The sequence below is a fragment of the Trichechus manatus genome, unplaced genomic scaffold (genome assembly GCF_000243295.1).
Source record: "Trichechus manatus latirostris isolate Lorelei unplaced genomic scaffold, TriManLat1.0 scaffold00194, whole genome shotgun sequence".
Lineage (NCBI taxonomy): Eukaryota > Metazoa > Chordata > Mammalia > Sirenia > Trichechidae > Trichechus > Trichechus manatus.
The window spans coordinates 938,353-957,574 of NW_004444130.1; the positions used below are offsets into that span (position 1 = coordinate 938,353).

Below are 19,222 nucleotides of genomic sequence, written 5' to 3' on the forward strand. Positions count from 1 at the left end.
TCTGCAAGCATTAGGCTCAGTACAATTAGACTGATCATCCTGTACTTCCCCAGGCATCCCCTCCATCACAGCATACAGTAAGAATGGCTTGAAGATAGAATTCACCTTTGAACGGTCAAACACCAACCCCAGTGTCACAGTGATAACGATACAGGCCTCCAACAGCACAGAGCTAGACATGACGGACTTTGTTTTCCAGGCTGCAGTACCAAAGGTATTACAATGTCTCCTTTGCCTTTTTCCTTTGACTAAAGATTGGCTGATTTTTTACATGTGTTTGATAAGGGATATATTTTAATGTTTAGAGATTAAACTAAATTTTCAGATGTAACCCAAACTAATGATAATTTAACTAACATGGTTCATTGAAACATGTTATCTTTAGTGAATAATTTTTACTTGATCACAGATATTTTTGTAGCTAGAATTGTAGGAAAAAGAAAGGAAATTCTAATGGTTGGTGAGAGAATAAAATTCTACCAAAAGGTGGTCAGCTAATGCTCAGGGCATGGAGGATAGTTTGGGGTTCAGTAAAACAGTGGTAAACACCTAAGAAAATATAAAATCCACCATACAGTTAAAAAGTTAATTAAGTTGAGGGACTGTGTCTGTTTGGTATTCTCATCTAGTTAGTCACTAGATGCAGAATTAAAAATTTTCATCTCTTGATATGTGAGAGAAACATTCTTCCTCATTGACATCTAGTTTGCTATTGATATAATGACTGCTTATACTCATGAATTAGGGTTTTGTTTATATGAAATCTTAGTTTAAGGAGTAAACATAAATATTTATGTTTATTTTGAATAAAGAAATGTTTTGAATAAACAAAATTTAGAATGAAGGATCAGCAAAGTTTTTCCGTAAAAGACCACATAGTATTTTAGGCTGGGTGGTCTCTGTTGCATCTACTCAGTTCTACCATTGTTATAATGCAAAAGCAGCTATACTTAGTATGTAAATGAATGAGCATGTCTCTGTTCCGGTAAAACTGTATTTACAGAAACAGGTGGTGGGCCACCCCCTGGTTTAAACTAATCTAATTTTTGCAGTAATATGTGAAGTATAACATTCAGGTAACACACTTTTGTCAATTGAAGGCATCTTCTTTTATTACTGACTTTATAACCTTTGCCTGCACACTTTAGAAGCCAGAATAGTGTAGATGTGTTAGAAACTTTAGCATGAAGTGGTTAAGAACATGAGCTCTGGAACCATTCTGTTTGGATTCCAGTACTAGTTGTATGACCTTAGGCAAATTAATTAACTTCTGTGCTTCAGTTTCTTCACTTACAAAGGGATAATGATAATGATATTTACTTCATAAGGTTGCTGTAAGGAATGAATGAATGTCATGTGCCAGGCACTGTTTTCAGCACTATTCATGTGTTTAGTACTCAATAAATGTTAGCTGCTGCAACTTAGGGTTTTATGTTTATCACTTTAGGCTACTGTTCTAGCAACATATCATCTCTGCTAGTAAGGCATAGCCTTATCCTTGGTGCTGTATTGCACAGTGCCTGTTTATATATCATAATGGTGTATCTTGAACTTTAAAATGTCACATTTCGTATTTTCTACTGTGTACTGTTTCACTTTTTAATATCTCTGAAATTGGGGTACATTTTAAAATTGATAGCTTGTCATAGTTTGTTTAATTGACAGCATTCTCAGTGGTAAAGTAATGGCGTCAATTACAATTGATGACATCTTATATTTAATGAAATATAGTGTAATTAGTAATGTTTTAGCATACATAATGTATCTTGATAGTAGGATTATGTTGTTAGTTGCCGTGGAGTCAACTCCAACTCATGGTGACTCCATGTGTACCAAGTAGAACTGCTCCATAGCTTTTATTAAAAAAAAAAAATTGTATTTTTGGAGAATATATATATAGCAAAACAGGTTCCCATTCAACAATTTCAACATATAATGTTCAGTGACATTGGTTACATTCTTCACATTGTGTCAACATTCTCATTATTTCCGTTCTAGTTCTTCTACATTTTCACCCATGCTTTAGAGTAACTGTTGCTCATTTGGTATCCTATAGATAATTTTTTTAAAGAACGCAGTACTCAAGGGTGACATGCTTTACTTTTTGAGCTGACAGGTGATTTCAGAGGATAGTTTTGGTTCAAGGTTTAAAGAGTGTCTCAGGACATTTTGTCTCAGGGATCCCTCAAGTCTCAGTGGGTCCAGTAAGTCTGGACTCTTTGAGAACTTGAAGTTCTGTTCCACATTTTTCTCTCCATAGGGTTTCCAAGGTTGTGACCTTTTGGAAGCAGATTGCCAGGCCTCAAAATAATAAATCTGCATTGAAATTGAATCTTTACCCTTGTAGTTTTTGGCCTTATGGAAGACTGGATAAGTTTTGTTTTGCTTTGTTTGTATTTTAGAAGACTAAACTTTGGGAAAGATTTTTTAATCGTAATATGTAGAAGAGCTACATTGTATAATCTGGTTTACCTAGCTTACTCGTAGTACATTCATCTCTCATCCCTGTAAACAAATTATGGCATTTGGCTTTTCAGGTCTTTTGCTGTGCAAGCTAGTTCTGCACCTACTTTTTCTGTGATGGCCTTGTGCTCCTGATGGATCGATCCTATTGTGTTCTACTTACATACTTATAAGCTCTTTAAAACTTTTCCTTTACCTCTGTCATGTAAGGGGAGACCTTGAGACATTCCACATTATTCCAGGTTATAGTTCAAGTGGCTGGGTCCCAATCATTTAAATACACAAAGGCATAAAAAAGTCTGTATAGTTAGTGATCTGTTTATTGGTTTGTTATTCTTTGAAAGCTTTTCTCTTGGTTTCTTTCTGGCTTTTTTAAGCCACGGGCACCCATTTTTCACCTCCATAGTTGATCAGAATTACTGTCAAGTGAAGTCGCTAGAACAAGAATTGTTCATCTTTTGAAAAATGAATGGCTAAAGTTCCTTCTGACAGAAAGGGGAGATTGGCTCGTTGCTAGTTTTCATGATCAAAGACCTAACAGTGGGTTTCACAGGTGCCATAAAGTGACAGCCCACATACTATGAACTGTTGATAGCTGGAAAACAAGTACAACAAAGTAGTAGGCAAGTCTGTTACTTGAACCGTCATCTGGGTGTCTTTTTTTTTTAAATTTGTTGACATCTCTGATGCAGCATTAAGTGTATTACTTTTTCTGAAGAGTGCCCTTTTTCCCCTCTAGACATTCCAGCTGCAGCTTCTGTCTCCTAGCAGCAGCATTGTCCCAGCATTTAATACAGGGACCATCACACAAGTCATTAAAGTTCTGAACCCTCAGAAGGTGAGTAGCACATTTGAAGACAGTATCTGAGCAAGATGTAAACATGTTTTATGAAATACTGCCTTACTTCCCTGGGTTTTTCTGAGTTGTAAAGAGATCTATGAAAATGCATGGTCCAACCTCTGTGTTTGTTTGATAAAAACTGAGCCCAGAGATGTTAAATGACTTAATGGCATTTTATTAAAATGCATGTTTAAATATATTCTCTTTTTATAGGCTTAACGGTCTAGTTTTGAGGGGGTGAAATCTTAAAGACATTTTAATCTTTAGTCAATTTGAAATCTGGGGTTAGAGCATTTGTTGAACCAAATATACACACTTACTACTATAATTATTAAGTATGCATAGCAAAAGTGGTGGCATTGTTATAAAATGGCCAAATGAAAAATCGCTTTAGAAACTGAAATAAAATTAAGCAGTATTTTTATTTTATCTTCTGAAAGAGGTAAATTAGCTCCTATAAATAGTAATCAATTGCCTGATCTTCAAACAGTTTTTGAAAATGGTTCACAGAACTTCACATTAAAAGATTGCTGATAGTTTCCCATAAATACCAGTATTATTTCCTCTTCTTGTAACAATTTGCCTTTCCTTTGCTATTCACTGTATTTTCAGCATTTGCCTGTAGAACATGCACAAATTACTTTGACAATCCAATACATAGAGTAAAACTTTTCTTAGTGCATTAATATTTGAAATCTGCTACATAAAGAGCATTTATAATTGAGTTCTCTTAAAACTACTGGTGTTACCTGTAAGTTAGCTTTCTTTTTCTTTTAAGACTTGGGAATGAAACAAACTTATGTTCACATTTACTGTAGGTTTTGCAGACAAAGCAATAGTACATCTTAATGTAGAGCATAAGATGAGTATGTGTTTATCTCATTTTTTGAGACACTTGGAAATAAGGGTTTGGTCCTTTTGCAAAGCACTCAGCAAATGTTACTAGGAAAATGCTCCCAAGTGGTTTTGTCCTTTTAATGTAATTCTAAGATTGAAGCCAACGATGTATTCTGGAGGTGTTCCTGGAGATGCACTTCCTGTTCTTGGTGGCGTGTTTGTTTCACATCAGCTCTTCAGCTAACAGCTGGACTATTAGGTGTTTTATTTGTTTATTGTATACACCTCATTTTTAAGAGACAGTTGCTTTAAAAAATTTTGTCGACAGACTGGACAGAATCTAGGGATTTTATTTCAATATATAGCTTATGATTCTCTTTTCTTCTTATAGCAACAGCTGCGAATGCGAATCAAGCTCACATATAATCACAAGGGCTCAGCCATGCAAGATCTAGCAGAGGTGAACAACTTTCCGCCTCAGTCCTGGCAATGAGGGTCCGGCACCATTCTCATTTTTATCCCACTCAATCAAAGGAACTCTGGGAAGGAGGTTGTGATCGCTGGCAAGTCCCCCCGCAACTGTACCATGGGCATGAGGAGCCGAAGAGACTGTTGAGGAGGATTTTCCTAAAGTTATTGCTGACCTTGAAGCATTGTAAAGACTTATCTCCTCTCCTCCACTGTTGAGGCTGGCTGCTTCTGGAGGCTACTTTGTACTCTTATTCCTCTTCTCCTTTTTCCACACTTCCCTACCCTTCCCAGATTTACAGCCAGAATCAACATTCCCTGGGCCCCTGAGGAAATAAGAAGCTGGTCTGGAGGAGAGGACTGGAATTCATGGCAAGAAAACACTCACTCTGTCTCTGCAGCAAAGGGTTGCCCCTTCTTTCTACTGTTATTTCTCTGTGGACTGGGTGAGGTGGGGTATTTATTCCTCACTAGCTGGGTTACCATCTTCAGGCGCTTTTTCATCTGGCATTCAGAATGAAAATGTAACAGTGAACATTAGGGAGCCCTGCCTTTTTCTACTGGTTCCCCCAATGTTTGAAAGAGGCATGAGGCTCCTGGTAGCCTTTTCCATGCATTGTTATAGACACACAGACACACACATGTATGTATGTTAGTTACCAAGAACTGGTCAGACCTTGAGAGGTTATTTGTAAACACTGGACAGATGCAGTGAAAAAGAGCTTTTGTTGAGATTTGGCATGAAGGATATGGTGCTCTATTTGTAATAGAAACTTCCAAGGCTCTTCCAGCTCCCCTTTCTCACCATTCTTTAGCTATTGTCACGAATAAATACTTTCCATGATTTTCAAAATTGATTACCCTTAAAGTGCAAAGTGGACAACTTCGAAAAGATAAATTCACAGTTATTAATGCCCCTATTCCTACCACAAATTAAAAAATTTCTCCTAAGCCTGCTGAACTGCAGTAAATGGGTGGAAAGCAGAGTTCACCAGTTTTAAAGCTCAGACTCCTTAACAGAAGCACCTTTGCCCATGGGAAGAGTGAGTATCAGATGCAACCTAGAGCATACTGGAGTCATCTTCTCCATTACTCTAAACTTCCCTTTTTATTTCTTGAGCCTGGCTTGGACCTTGGCATTCCATTTGAATTCCTTCTTCTAACTGGAACATTTGTGATGTATCTGTAACACTGGCACTGAAATAAAGACCACACAATTAAAGAAATCTTTCCTATATTGTACTTTATGATGTTGGAATGAAGCCTTGTAGCTTCCTGGCCTCCTATGTCAAAGGAAGTCTTAGACACCATAGGGCAGGAATATTCTTTCCTGAGTCTGAGAAATTATCTCTTGGGACAGACCAATCTCATGAACATCTGCACCAAAGACTTGAGGTCTGGAGCTTTTTAAACTAGTAGGAGTGCCAAGTGCATCTTAGAAAGGATCCTTGTGTCATCAAACCTTAAAACTGAGTTTCTGGAATAAGGTAAAGATGACTGTCCTGTGGCACATGTTGAATGTACTGTGCACATTCAAGTATACAGGCACCATGTCTTAAATACTAAAGAAGAAAGAAAAAGTGAGGCCCACCTTGCTCTTAAAATATTTGCAATCATTACTGTACTGAGTACAGTATAATGACTGCTTTGGCTTCAGTCTTAAACCTGGGTACAGATATCCATTTTTTCTCCATTCCACCAAGCCTTTACTTAAGATCTTCAGTGTCTTGTCAAATCTAGCTCTGTATCAGATGCTAGACTATTCCCAACATTTGACAAACTGGAGTTGAACTAAAGGCTCCAAAGGGGAAACTTTCTGGTCTTACTAATATGTAAGAGCAAGATCTGCTAAAACTTACTCCACTGGGTAAATGGTTGACTTAGTCAAGAACAGGATATTATTCTCGTGCATAGTTTTCAGTAAAGTAAGTGTAGACTAGTGCATCTTTAAGACAGCTGCTCTGCCTGTGCAATGAAAAATAGCCTTTAAAGGTTTCTTTTCAGGCTGATTTCATTGGATGGATACTTAATGCTGTGAAACATTACAGGATTAACATAATATTGGTGGATTTCTTGAATAGAATTTTGTCTTAACATTCCTCTTTGTGGTAGAGGCTTTATTTTCTCTCTCATAGTTTGTAGTTAACTGGCTCAGGCTTTTTAATTGAACTGAGTTGAATCTCTGAAGAAATCTGAAGAACATGCTATAAGTCAGTGCTGGCTAATGGAGCTGGAAAGGATCTACTTTACTGACAAAGCATCTCCTGGGTTGATCGAAGTTTTGAGGTAGAATTATATGATCATCCATAGCTTTGTCTAGAAGAAATAAAATATGGCCTTAACACAAAGGGTGCTGCTTAGAACATTAATTGATTTCAGAGACTGAACCTGAGCACCATACTGAAGGACTAGCAGCCAAATAACTGCCTAGGATACTGATGGTTGTGAAGACTGTTTCAAATGATTGGGTCTTTGAAAGCTTCAGTGTGCCTTAGTTTCTAGGATCAGAATTAGTTCTCTTCTCACTTGGCCTTGCAGCTCAAAGGTTAAATCTCTTTTAATTGCTGTGAACACTTGCACATTTCAGTAATTTTTTCTTGAGTATAACCATTCACAGGGGCGCAAGTGAACACTTGCACATTTCAGTAATTTCTAGTACAACCATTCACAGGGATGCAAGTGAACACTTGCACATTTCAGTAATATCTCTAGTATAACCATTCACAGGCGCAAACATGGATACAGTTACAACTTCAGAGTCATTGTGAGGAGAGAGTGATTTCCATGGCTGTTTTAATAACCCAGGGTGATAAGCAGTGAGCCTGCATACACACTTACTTCAACACTTTCATATGCACTTTACCTCATTGTTTCCCTCTTCCAGAGTAGTTTGTATCCTATTGCCTCCTTCCCACCCAACCCTTTTGCAATCCTAAAGGAGAATTCATCCAAGTAATTTTAAAAAACTGTAGGAAGAGTGCTCTCCCCTAGAGCTTCTCCCACAGTGTTCCGGTGCTGTTACCTTGAGGTGGTTTGCACAGTCATGGAATGTTTTATGTTGTGTATAGTGATCATCTGTTAAAAAAAATATTCCTCAATGTACTATTTGGGAAGGGAGTCTTTCCTCTTGCTAGGTTAAAGTTGTGGTTCGTATCCCTTGTTCCATTAATTTATGAAAATACTTTTAAAATTGTTCAGCACTAACGGTTTGAATATTTCCATCTATTATACAATATGCTTTCCATTTTTTGTCCTTTTAGAAGAGGTTGGAAGTTAGGGAGTACTGTTTTTGAGGTTCACCTTCATTATCTTGCACATTGGAAAATATTTGGGCCATGAGAACTAGGGGAAAGAAAGAGTTTGATTGTGTTTATTTTTCCTTGTGAATGTATTTTAACCCCGTTGCCCTAAACAGAGATCTAGAGAACAAAAAATGGATATTCAAGAACTTTGTGGTTGTGCAGAGGTTGCACATGTCCGTGTACTCACGAGTTTGGGAGTGGGGAGAATCACTGAAGAGAGAATTGCTCAGAAAGTCCTGAAGTTTAAAACACTTTTGACCAGCTTTTGCTCGGGAGGATGGGGCTGCTTCTAGAACTGGATAACTCTTTTCAAGCAATAGCAGTAAGTTAGTTCCATCTAAAGGGTTCCAGAACCTGGAATCCAAACAGAAAAAAATGTTGAAGCGGCTTGCACAGCTGCTTCACAAACTACTGCAAGGCTGATCCTGGCTTTAAGATGGAGCATTGGAGGTGTATTTTTGTTTGTTTTTTTGTTCTTTTTTTTTTTTTTAAGAGCCTGCTGTTGAGCTTTGTGTGTGTGTGTGTGTGTGTGTGTGTGTGTGTGTTTTCTGTTTGGGGGCCTCATGGGAAAGAGCTTCTGAATTCTTTCCTTCTGAACTCTCACTGTGTTCTGGTAAAGTTCCTTTTCTTTTATATTGTAAGTTACATTTTCATTAAGCCCCATCACATCTTCTTTACTGTAAAAATATTAAAAGGCTGTTTCTAAGTGGGACGGCTAATGAAGTTCTAATTATTGCAGACATATTTTTGAGACGTAAAAAAAATTTAAAATTAAATGATAAGTCTTAGAGGCGAGTGAGGAATAAAATGGATGTAAACATTTACATGGGATGCATTAGAATTCTACTGTGTGTATTGTCTTTTGGTTGAAACAAATTATGAACAGTGACTAATAATAAAGTCAATACTCAATGATTTAAAATCTGCTTCCTTGCTTCAAGTAGATTAGAAGCCTTGGATGAATTCTTATTCCAGAGCTTTGAGCTAAACTTACTGACCTGATAATGTTTCTTTTACAAGCAGATATCTCACCAAGAGAGGAGTTTGAACAATTTTATAACTAGTAGGTATTAATAATGAAAAAGTCTTAAGTTCAATTGGAAATTTCAACTATAACATGATTATTTACATGCTTATCTTCTCCACATATGTGAACTCTCCAACAAGGTAAAGAAAAAAATCATATCAAGGTGAAATATGTATTAGGGGTAGTCATGGGTTTTAGTTGTAAGCTTCTATTTGTGAATTGTTCAGGTATATCTGCGACTGGGAAGAGGAAGGCCTGACCAGCCAAAATGAGTTTTTATTTTATGCTCTATTTTATATGAACTCTTCCCTGTAGAAGTGAGAGTAGGTGGAGGTTGGAAGCTTCAGGTTTTCTATTACTCTGATGATCCCTGACAGTCCCCTGATTGAGAATGGGAAAGGTGTAGGCCTTGGCAATTACTAGTTTATACAGAAGTGCCCTTTGGAACTGTTTGATAAGCAGTATTTCTGTAATCTTTCCTAGTATACAATTTAGTTAAAATCCATCCTTGTTTTTAATATTAAACTTAGTTGATACCTTTATCTACATGATGTAATCAGATGAAAATACAAAAAGCTACAGTAGAAAAGCCTAGTCAGTAATGGACTCCAGAAATTTACTCAACAATGCAATGAATAATATTCAGATTTGAACTTCAATCCTGAAGGACCAAATTCATTTCTATTACAGAGTTTTCCACAGTTCAGTTGTCCCTGTATTTGAAAAATACAGAAATGTTCATAAGATAAAAATGTTCTTCAAACCCTGAAGCCAGGCAAACATTGCCTGTTTATTTGGAACTAAAATAAGAATATCTAAATTTGTTCAACCTGTGCTATAATAAGGAATTTAGGCTAAAGACGACTTTATGATCATAAAAAGAGTGGGCGCTAGATATAACTGATTGTAGTAAGTTATCTACCAAAGTATGTATCAAAATCTGATAGACAAGAACTTTCTTTCTCCAGACTTTCTTCCCATTTTGCAGTGAAGATTAGGAAAAGCTCCTGAGAGGGAGGGAGGGGGAGAGAGAGAGAGAGAGAGAGTGTGTGTGTGTGTGTGTGTGTGTGTGTGTGTGTCCCGAGGTGACGAGAGTGTGCTGTAGGAAGGACACAGAGCAGGGAGGACTTCTAATGACTGTTCTGCTTCTGCTTTTCGGCTTGATCCAAACTGATTTTTGTAATGATGAACCTGCAGTTAAGGGTAGATGGATATTTGCACCAAAAAATCCCAGAGGAATTTATTTTTAGGGTTAGTCTCAGCTGTTTACCATTTCCAGAAATTGTAGTTACATAACCCTTGGCACTCATAATGCACACTGCCTTGAACTGAAAGACAGCATGAATATGTGACCTTTGCAACAAAGTATGAAATGTTTATGGTAGTACATGATTTGAAAAAGAAAACTCAGAATCAACTAGTTGTCACCACTGAATTGGAAATTTGAATCTTAAATCATGGGGACCTTTAAAGGGAGTGGCATTATACATTATCCTCTGAAACATCTTGCTGGTGGCTTCCAACCCCCACACCCCCTTTTGGAAGAGGTACTATTTTGAATTGATGCTTTAGCTCACTCTCCCATTAATTAGAAAACAACAAGACAGAGCAAAAACCCCAACCATCTACCAGTGCTATTCCCAGCATGAATTCTAACTCTGGTCCTGTGACAAGATCTTTTCCCTTCAAGTGACCAAGCAGTAAAGAGTTTGTGCCCATGAGATGTGGAAAAGGTAATACGTAACTATACCGCAAGAAACAGGCTTCTATAAACATTTATTCTGAACACATTTTTATTCTACCCATTGCCTGTCTGCCTTGGTCAAATTACTTCTGTGCTTATTCCGTATAAACCAGTGTGCTTGCTGGAAGAATTAAGCACTGAAAGGGGTATATGGCTAGTTTGAGTAGCCTTCTTGAAAGCAAGTTAACAGTAGAAAGAAAATACCCAGCAAGTGGACAATCCAGGACTTTCTTCACCAGGCTCTCAGAGACAAATTTTAATTAATTAAAATGAGACAAAATAAATGAAGCTTAATGGTGATTTTAATTTTGGCATATTCAAAATGAACGGAGAAATTAGTCACCATCCTTTTTCTTTTACAGAAGCAATAATGGGTACAGGGCCAGAGTCTTTGCAAGAGCCAAATTTTGTCTTGGAATTTAAAATATCTCCAAATAATCTCACAGTACAGAGGGAAACACTGCACTGTTAGATCTCAACCTTTGTTGTACTAAGCTTACAATTAAAATATTTTAAATAGTTGGCCTGGACTAGGCAAGCTGAAGCAACTGATAATAGGTAATGCCATCTTTGCCAATCAGCACTTTTACATGTACAATAAAGTGATATCGATTACATTCTTCAAATTGTGCAACCAGTCTCACCCCTTCTGAGTTGTTCCTTGGTTAACATAAACTCATGGCCCTCTAAGGCTCCCATCTAAACTTTCGAGTTGGTTTCAATTTGATCCCATAAAGATACATCTTAAAAGACCATAATGCTTAAGGCAGACATTCATTACTAGTTAAACTATTGTTTGGTTTTAAGAAGATTTCAGGGGATATTTTTGGTTTAAAGATTATCTCAGGGCAATAGTTTTGGGGGTTCATCCAGCCTCCGTGGCTCCTGAAAGTCTGGATTCCATGAGACATCCTAGAAAAATTTCAAAGGAACAAGAAGAGAAATTTAGTGAATCTTAAATTTGGAAATTCAGAATTAGAATGGCTACTGTAAATTCCTAGTATAAAGTGCTTTGTAAGCGTTATTCATTAAGTCTTCATAGTAAGTATCAAGCAGATATTCATCTGTATTTCACAGCTTAAGAACCAGAAACTTAGAATAAGTAACTTACACAAAGGTATAGTTCAAATAAATGGTAGAGCTGAGATCTGAAAGCAGGCTGATTCCACATTTGGCCCATTGGCCACAAAACTATCACCACTGTGGGAACTGAAAGAAAACGATAAATTAACTTTTAAAGATTTTCTGAATTAGCCTTGCAAATAATCAATGGTTCACAGACTGTATTACTGTTTGAGGCTGAGAGCAGACTTCTGGTAATTTTGCTACAAGAAGAGGAAAGAGAATTTAGATATTGCTGGAAGATGAGTGGACACATTTTGGGTCGAATTTACTGACGAAGGTCGTAAGCATCTCTAATAAGGAAGAGAAAGGGCCTTGTTAAGGTATTTTCAAAAGTTCTTCCAAGGGCTTTTCAAGTGAGGGTGACAGGCCAGTTCTGAAGTAGAGAGGAAACGTTTTAGAGTGCTAACTTACAAGAGCCACCCTCGGCGGACTGCAGCGTCCAGTCACAATTGACAAGTGCAGGCACTTAGACGGCGGGGATAGCAGTAAATAACCCTTTCTGCGCCTCAGTCCTCCAAACCCAGGGCGGCCCGCAGCAGAGTCCCAAACCTGCGGTGGCGCCGTCCTCCGCCGGCCGGCCAGGATGCGGCTTCGCGGCGCCGGGACGAAGCGGGGCCAGCACCTACGCAAGTTCAGCGGGTCTGTGGGAGGGGCGGGCCCTGGGGCGGGCCCTGGGGCGGGCCCTGGGGCGGCCCGCGGAGGGCGGGGCCTCTGGCTGTTCTTGCGCGCCGTTGAGGCTCCGCGCGCGGTAGCGCCGGCCGGGCGTGTCAATGCAGCCTCCGCCACTGATGGGGGAGGTGGAGCTGGGCCCTGTGGGCCCGCTGGAGCCCCCGGAGGCGCCCGAAGTGCTTGTGAGCCGCCGGCCGGGAGGAATCCGGGTCCTGAAGGTGAGGCGGGCGGGCGGTCAGGCGGGCGGGCTGAGGTGGGAGTGAGGGAAGGAAGAGGCCGCCTCCGCCCGGCGCGATGGCCGAAGCAGTCGGCCACCCCCGCCCGCGTCATTCCGTCAGCTTCGCGGCTCGGCCGCCCTCAGCCCGGTTGGGGGCGCCGTGGCCTCCGCCGAGGCCGCCGCGCCGCGCCCCCGCCGAGGCCTTCGCCGCCTTGGTCCCCAGCGCTGTCCATCCCTGGCCGCACGCCACCCGCCTCGCAGGCCCCCGCCTCTCAGGCCCACGCCTCGGGTCGGGTGTCCACCGGGCCGCCACCGCCCACCCGGCCCCTTTGGGGTCCCGGGCCCGCCTCTGCCTCCCTTGACCGCGCTCGGGGCTCAGTTCCGAGGGCCGCCTCGCTCCTGGCCCGAGAGCGGGTCTGGAAGTACGCAGGGCTTTCTCCCCGGACACCTGAAGACATCACCCCAGCGGGAGGATGGCGGAGGTGATTGGCCCCGCGCTGCGGTGTGGTTTGGCCTGCGCCCGGCGGAGAGGGTAGACTCTGCTCTCGGGGTTCACTACCGAAGTTACCACCCGGCTTCTCGCTCGGTAGGTGTCGGCGAGGAAAGACGACCCGCCTCGTCTAGGGAGAAAAACCATTGAGGAGCTTAATCCCGGGGAATCGCTGAGCGCGATGCGGAAGGGAGGAGGGATTGGGCATGAAGGGGCATTTCTGCTTGCAGGAGCGGGCTAGCGATCCAGGGAGACGGTAATGGGGGAGCAGTTATGCAACAGGCAGCAAGCGGGTCTTTTTGGCAGGAATTGGGGTGGTAGGAGGACATGAAAGCAGATGCAGGCAAGTGGAGTCTTGGAGGTGATGACAAGAAATTTAAATGCATATGGAATGTAGAGTGAGGAGAGGACAGTGAAGATGGTTAGAAGGAGGGATTGTGTAGGCTATCTGGGTGGAGTTTTCTACTAGCCTTTGAAATAGTTGGAGAGAAATTTTTCTGTAGGTCAAATAAGTAAACTAGGTGTCCTTCTGGAGGTGGAATGGAATTCATTCTAGAGTTCTAGAAGAGGAGTCGTTAGGATTTAAAACTTGCCAGGGAGAGGGAAGAGAGAAAAGTTACAAGATTCCTTGTGTTCCATAAAATACTTTGCAAAACAATGAAAATACATGATGTTAAAAATACATTAATAATTTTTAATTGGGATTGAGATAGAGCAGTATGCACTTGTTGTTAAGATTACTGGTAGGCCATCACATAGATGGGAACACCGGAAAAAAAAAAAAAAGGATTAGAAGGATCTAGTGAATCCATGAAACAGCATAAACTAGAACTCTGTAAAATATTAAAAAAAAAAAAAATTCTGTCACTACCTCCCAGTCTTAGTGCAGGGAATTAAAAAGTAATAACCTTTCATAGATTACCTCCGATTTTTGCGTAAGCCTTGTACATATTTATTGTAATTTATTTAACCATAAGTTACAAATATAATTACCCAAAGGTTTTTGGATATTCATTTAAAACTGTAAGGTCACAAAAATGTAAATTGTGAATTAACTCTTATTAAAATTTTCTTTTTAACGTGACTCAGTTTATCAGGAAATGGCAGGCAGGTCTGAGAGATAGGCAGTGCCTTCTGGCCTAAAGGTAAACACTCTTGCCTTTTTTTTTTTTTTTTTTGAATCCTGGGACTTTGCTATAATCACTTACTAGCTCCAGCAGTTTTTTTTTTTTTTTTTTTATAACTTTTTTTGGGGGGCGGAGGATGGAGTGAGTTGTGAGAGGATAGGAACTGAGAAATGAGGGCCTGTATTGAAGACAGTCTAACACTGGTTTCCTGAGATCCCAGTCAGGGGACCCTTAGAAGAATTCCAGAAACTGATCTTAATTACAGTACGGAGATGGTGTTGTGGGAGGCTGAGTCTTTAAGACCTTTGCATCCTTACTTTATTGCATATTAAAAAACCAAACCTCTTGCTGTCGAGTCAATTTTGACTCATAGCAACTCTGTAGGACAGAGGAGAACTGCCCAATAGGGTTTCCAGGGCCGTGTGTAATCTTCACGGAAGCAGACTGCTACATCTTCTGCACCTGGTGGGTTCGAACCACTGACCTTTTGTTTAGCAGCTGAGCCGTAACCACTGCGCCACAAGGGCTCCTTTATTGCATATAATCAACAGTTTAAGTAATCCTTGCAAATAACTGGCGCCTGCTATGGAGAAGAGGTGCTATGTGTTTTCATGGATTGAATTATGTCCCCAAAAAAATGTGTCTATCAATTTGGCTGGGCCATGATTCCTGGTATTGTGTGATTTTCCTATATGTTGTAAATCCTGCCTCTACGATGTTAATGAGGGAGGATGGGTGGCAGTTGTGTTAGTAAGGCAGGACTCTTATCTACAAGATGGGAGTGTGTCCTGAGGCAGTCTCTTGAGATATAAAAGAGAGAAGTGAGCAGAGAGACGGGACCTCATACCACCACGGAAGCAGTGCTTGGAGCAGAGCACATCCTTTGGACCTGACGTTCCTGCACTGAGATGCTCCCAGACCAAGGGAAGACTGATGACAAGGATCTTCCTCCCTCAGTCGATAGAGAAAGCCTTCCCCTGGATCTGACGCCCTGAATTTGGACTTGTAACCTACTAGAATGAGAGAATAAATTTTTCTTTGTTTAAGCCATCCACTTGTGGTATTTTTGTTATAGCAGCACTGGATGACTAAGACAGTGTTCTACAACAGAAGTTCTCTTACGTAACTGAGTGGTTAAATTTTGTGCCAAGTAAAACTGGAAAAGAATATTTGAGTAAAAGACTTCTAATTGGGAAGAAATCATAATCTCCCACATGTTCTCTGAAGACCCTTTGAAAACAGCTTTTCATTTTGTTTTGTAACTTTTTTACGTTCAACAGATTGTAAACATCATTATTGTCAAATCATGTATGTAGATCTTAATAAAAAAGGCTGATAGAGCTAAGGCCAGACTATATCTAGGTCCATCTATGTGGGGTATAGGAAAGTTTGATTCAAAGTCTGTCCCCAGATTTCATTTAGAAAATTGCTATTTAGAAAGTATCCCTTTACAATTATAGTTGGAATATAAGTATGATATTTTTAATAGTCTTAAAAATATTAAGAATACCTTTGAATTTTTAAAATATTCCAGACGTTTCCTACAGTTTTAGGATTATGTTTTATTTATTTCACTCAGTCCGTAGAATCTATGAAGTTACAACTGATTACTGGTAGTCAGTAAATGCCATGAAATTCGTTTTTTCAATACTAGTTTTAAATTTCTTATAAAAATAGTATGTGTACATGGTTTTAAATATCAATACCAAAAAGATTTTAAGGTATCTCTCCACATCCCAGCCAACTCCTCTTCACCGCTGCCAAAATATTCTTTAACTTGTATATTACCAGAGATAACCCATCTTGTTCTAAAAGTTTTGAATGCAGGAAAATATCTCCTCCCTTAGGGTATTTCACATTCTAATAGAACTCATTGAGTATAGAGAGTTATCTTATCAGACCCTGTTTTTAAAGGAGCCCTGGTGGCTCAGTGACTAAGTGCTTGGCTGCTAGCTGAAAAGTCTGTAGTTCAAACCCACCCAGTGCTCCACCGGAGAAAGATGTGGCAGTCTGCTTCCATAAAGATTACAGCCTTGGAAACCCTATGGGGCAGTTCTGCCCTGTCCTGCAGGGTCACTATGAGTCAGAATAGACTTGATGGCAGTTTGTATTATAGTTTAACTGTATGTAGTTGTTTAATAGTTTGTCACCTTTGAACTGATCACAGCCCTCGTATATTTATTTTTGGAGAGTTAAAAGTATAAAGTTGAAACTATGGGTACTTAATTCATGGCTTACTCTAATGACTTTTGCTTTCTAGAAATATCTTTAAATCTTAAATGTGCTCTTTATGCACTTGCTTGATGTGAGAGTTGATTATAGTTGTGTTCTCTTTTAGGTAAGTTTGTCAGGATAATAGTTCTTATATAAGAGTAAGGGAGAAAATAAACAAAATGTTCTCAGCCTAGCAATTCCAGTGGAATGGTGATTCTGAAAGCAGCTCAGGGGGACAGTGTAATAGACAGTACTGACTGCTAAGAAGACCTTTCTAGCAGTTACCTGATAATTTGGTCAGTGGAGCAGGACTTTCTTGAGAGGAAGGAAAACAAAACTCATTGCCACCAAGTCGATTCTGACTCAAAGCAACCCCATGTGTTACAGAGTAGAACTTTTCCATAGGGTTTTCTTGGCTATAATCTTTATGATCACCAAGCCTTTCTTCCAGGGTGCCACTGGGTGGGTTCAAACCACCAACCTTTACATTAGTAGTTGAATGGAAACCATTTGTGCCACTCAGGGACCTTGAGAGAAAGGAAGCAGTAGGTAATTCAGCAATGGTTAGTAATAGCTAAACAGTTCAATTAGATTATTGCTAGAAGGCTTTGCTTTGTCCAGGTCTTTTAAATGCCCATTGAACTAGTTTATGAGACTAGCTATTATAGTGCTAACTCAACAGTTTATATTCATGGGGAAGGGGAATATATCATACAGACAGGAGATACATTCTTTGAGGTAAATAATGACCAACAACACAATAATAAGGACAATATGTGTCAATAATGTAAAGTTCCTTAAGGGATTTATAGTCTTAAATAAAATACATTGCATAAAAAAAAAAAGACTGAAAAATCATCACAGAAGAAAAATCACAGATGAGCTAATACTTCCTGGGCTCGCTCTTGACTTTTTTAAGACTGAAAAGGTCAGTGAGCCATTATTTGACCTTAAAAAACTTTTAAAGATACTGTTTGGTGGTTGTATGGAATGGTGTTTGCTTGTTCTCTCTTATCAGCAGTGAGCAAAATTTCTCTCCACTTAGTACAGAATGCACAGTTTCTTTGTATAAATATTACTGTACAATATAGAGTACTGTTTTCAGATGGACCAGCTGATCTTTCCCTAAGATTAAAAAAATAAGGAATATGAGGTCTTAAAAGCTTGTGAGCGGCCATCTAAGTTACTCCACTGGTCCCACCCTGTCTAGAGCAAGGGAGAATGAAGAAAACCAAAGACACAAGGGAAAGATTAGTCCAAAGGACTAATGGACCACAACTACCACAGCCTCCACCAGACTGAGTCCAGCACAACTAGATGGAGCCCAGCTACCACCACCGACTGCTCTGACAGGGATCACAATAGAGGGTCCCAGACAGAGCTGGAGAAAAATGTAGAACAAAATTCTAACTCACAAAAAAAGACCAGACTTACTAGTCTGACAGAGACTGGCGAAACCCCGCGAGTATGGCCCCTGGACACCCTTTTAACTCAGTACTGAAGTTACTCCTGAGGTTCACCCTTCAGCCAAATATTAGACAGGCCCATAAAACATAATGAGACTAAATGGGCACACCAGCCCAGGGGCAAGAACGAGAAGGCAGGAGAGGACAGGAAAGCTGGTAATGGGGAACCCAAGGTCCAGAAGGGGAGAGTGTTGACACGTCGTCGGGCTGGCAACGAATGTCACAAAACAATATGTATGTTAATTGTTTAATGAGAAACTGCTCTGTAAACCTTCATCTAAACACAGTTAAAAAAAAAAAAAAGGAGTATTTAAAATTAATCAGTGGTTAAAATTTTTTTGATGGTACAAATATGGTGGTTCCTGTGTTTATAAAATAAACACTTGAAAGCCGTTTTTAATTCTGAGACATTCATCTTTGAGAATCTGCCCTTGATGAGTAGAGAGAGACCTAGTTCCCACTTGTAGCAGGGATTTCTCCTACTTATCTAAAGTTAGAATCAGTAGTAATCCACATGGTTTTGAATAGCTATATCCAAATCTCTAACATCTGCAAAATGATCAGTTTACCTGTACTGTCCTAAGTAAATAAATAGCTGCAACAATGGACTTAAACGTTAATGATCATGAAGATGGCGTAGGACTAGGTAACATTTCATTCTGTTATATATAAGGTCTCTGAGAGTCAGAATGTACTTGATGGCAGCTAACAACATCTTAAATTTAAAGGATGAAGCCATTCCCATCCTTGTTTTTCTCTATTCCCACATGGGGGATACCTTTTTAACTTTTCTTTTCTTACCATCTTTAGAAATTGAATTTTAGGTGCTACAAGTATTCGCAAATATTCTATTTAAATATTTACTAAAATAATATTTGTTTTATTTTTAGGTATTTCTGTTTTTGAATGAGGAATAGTAAGAAAAGTAATTTATTTACTTCTTTTCACTTATTAGTATGTGACTGATACTAAGAAAAGTTTTTAGATTTCTACAAAACTGTAGTTTTTTTTCCCCAAATATGTTCAACTTTTTGCCAGGATTAGTTGGACTGAAGTACAGACCGAGAATAAATTTCTGTGATGTCAGCTAAGTTCTTCATACATTTGTGTGCCACCTAAGTGTTAAGGCATGGTAAGATGCTCTCAGTGGAGGAAAGGAGAAGATATAACAGATAATTAAAACGTGTTATGATAAGTATATTCACTCTGGAGATGTTTTATTGAGGAGAAAG

General features: G+C 39.5%; 2 protein-coding genes and 1 long non-coding RNA gene across 6 annotated transcripts in view; 2 read left to right on the forward strand and 1 right to left on the reverse strand.

The window, feature by feature from the left end:
- The window catches only part of AP1G1 (adaptor related protein complex 1 subunit gamma 1), a 93,470-nt gene extending 85,950 nt beyond the window's left edge, over positions 1-7,520 (forward strand). For all 3 annotated transcript variants that reach the window (XM_023741884.1, XM_004387781.2, XM_004387783.2), the window contains 3 exons: positions 54-214; positions 3,203-3,301; positions 4,533-7,520. In XM_023741884.1, the coding sequence (XP_023597652.1) occupies positions 54-214; positions 3,203-3,301; positions 4,533-4,634 (362 nt within the window). In that variant the 3' untranslated portion in view covers positions 4,635-7,520. The remainder of the gene's footprint in view (positions 1-53; positions 215-3,202; positions 3,302-4,532) is intronic.
- Positions 7,521-11,535: 4,015 nt separating this feature from the next.
- On the reverse strand, positions 11,536-12,353 carry LOC111822680 (uncharacterized). The gene is made up of 3 exons (XR_002825817.1): positions 12,219-12,353; positions 11,794-11,891; positions 11,536-11,594 (listed from the first exon to the last, which is right to left on the reverse strand). It is a non-coding gene; the product is annotated as an uncharacterized LOC111822680 (long non-coding RNA).
- A 210-nt stretch (positions 12,354-12,563) lies between these two features.
- The window catches only part of PHLPP2 (PH domain and leucine rich repeat protein phosphatase 2), a 66,064-nt gene continuing 59,405 nt past the window's right edge, over positions 12,564-19,222 (forward strand). For both annotated transcript variants that reach the window (XM_004387784.2, XM_023741885.1), the window contains exon 1: positions 12,564-12,694. In XM_004387784.2, the coding sequence (XP_004387841.2) occupies positions 12,578-12,694 (117 nt within the window). In that variant the 5' untranslated portion in view covers positions 12,564-12,577. The remainder of the gene's footprint in view (positions 12,695-19,222) is intronic.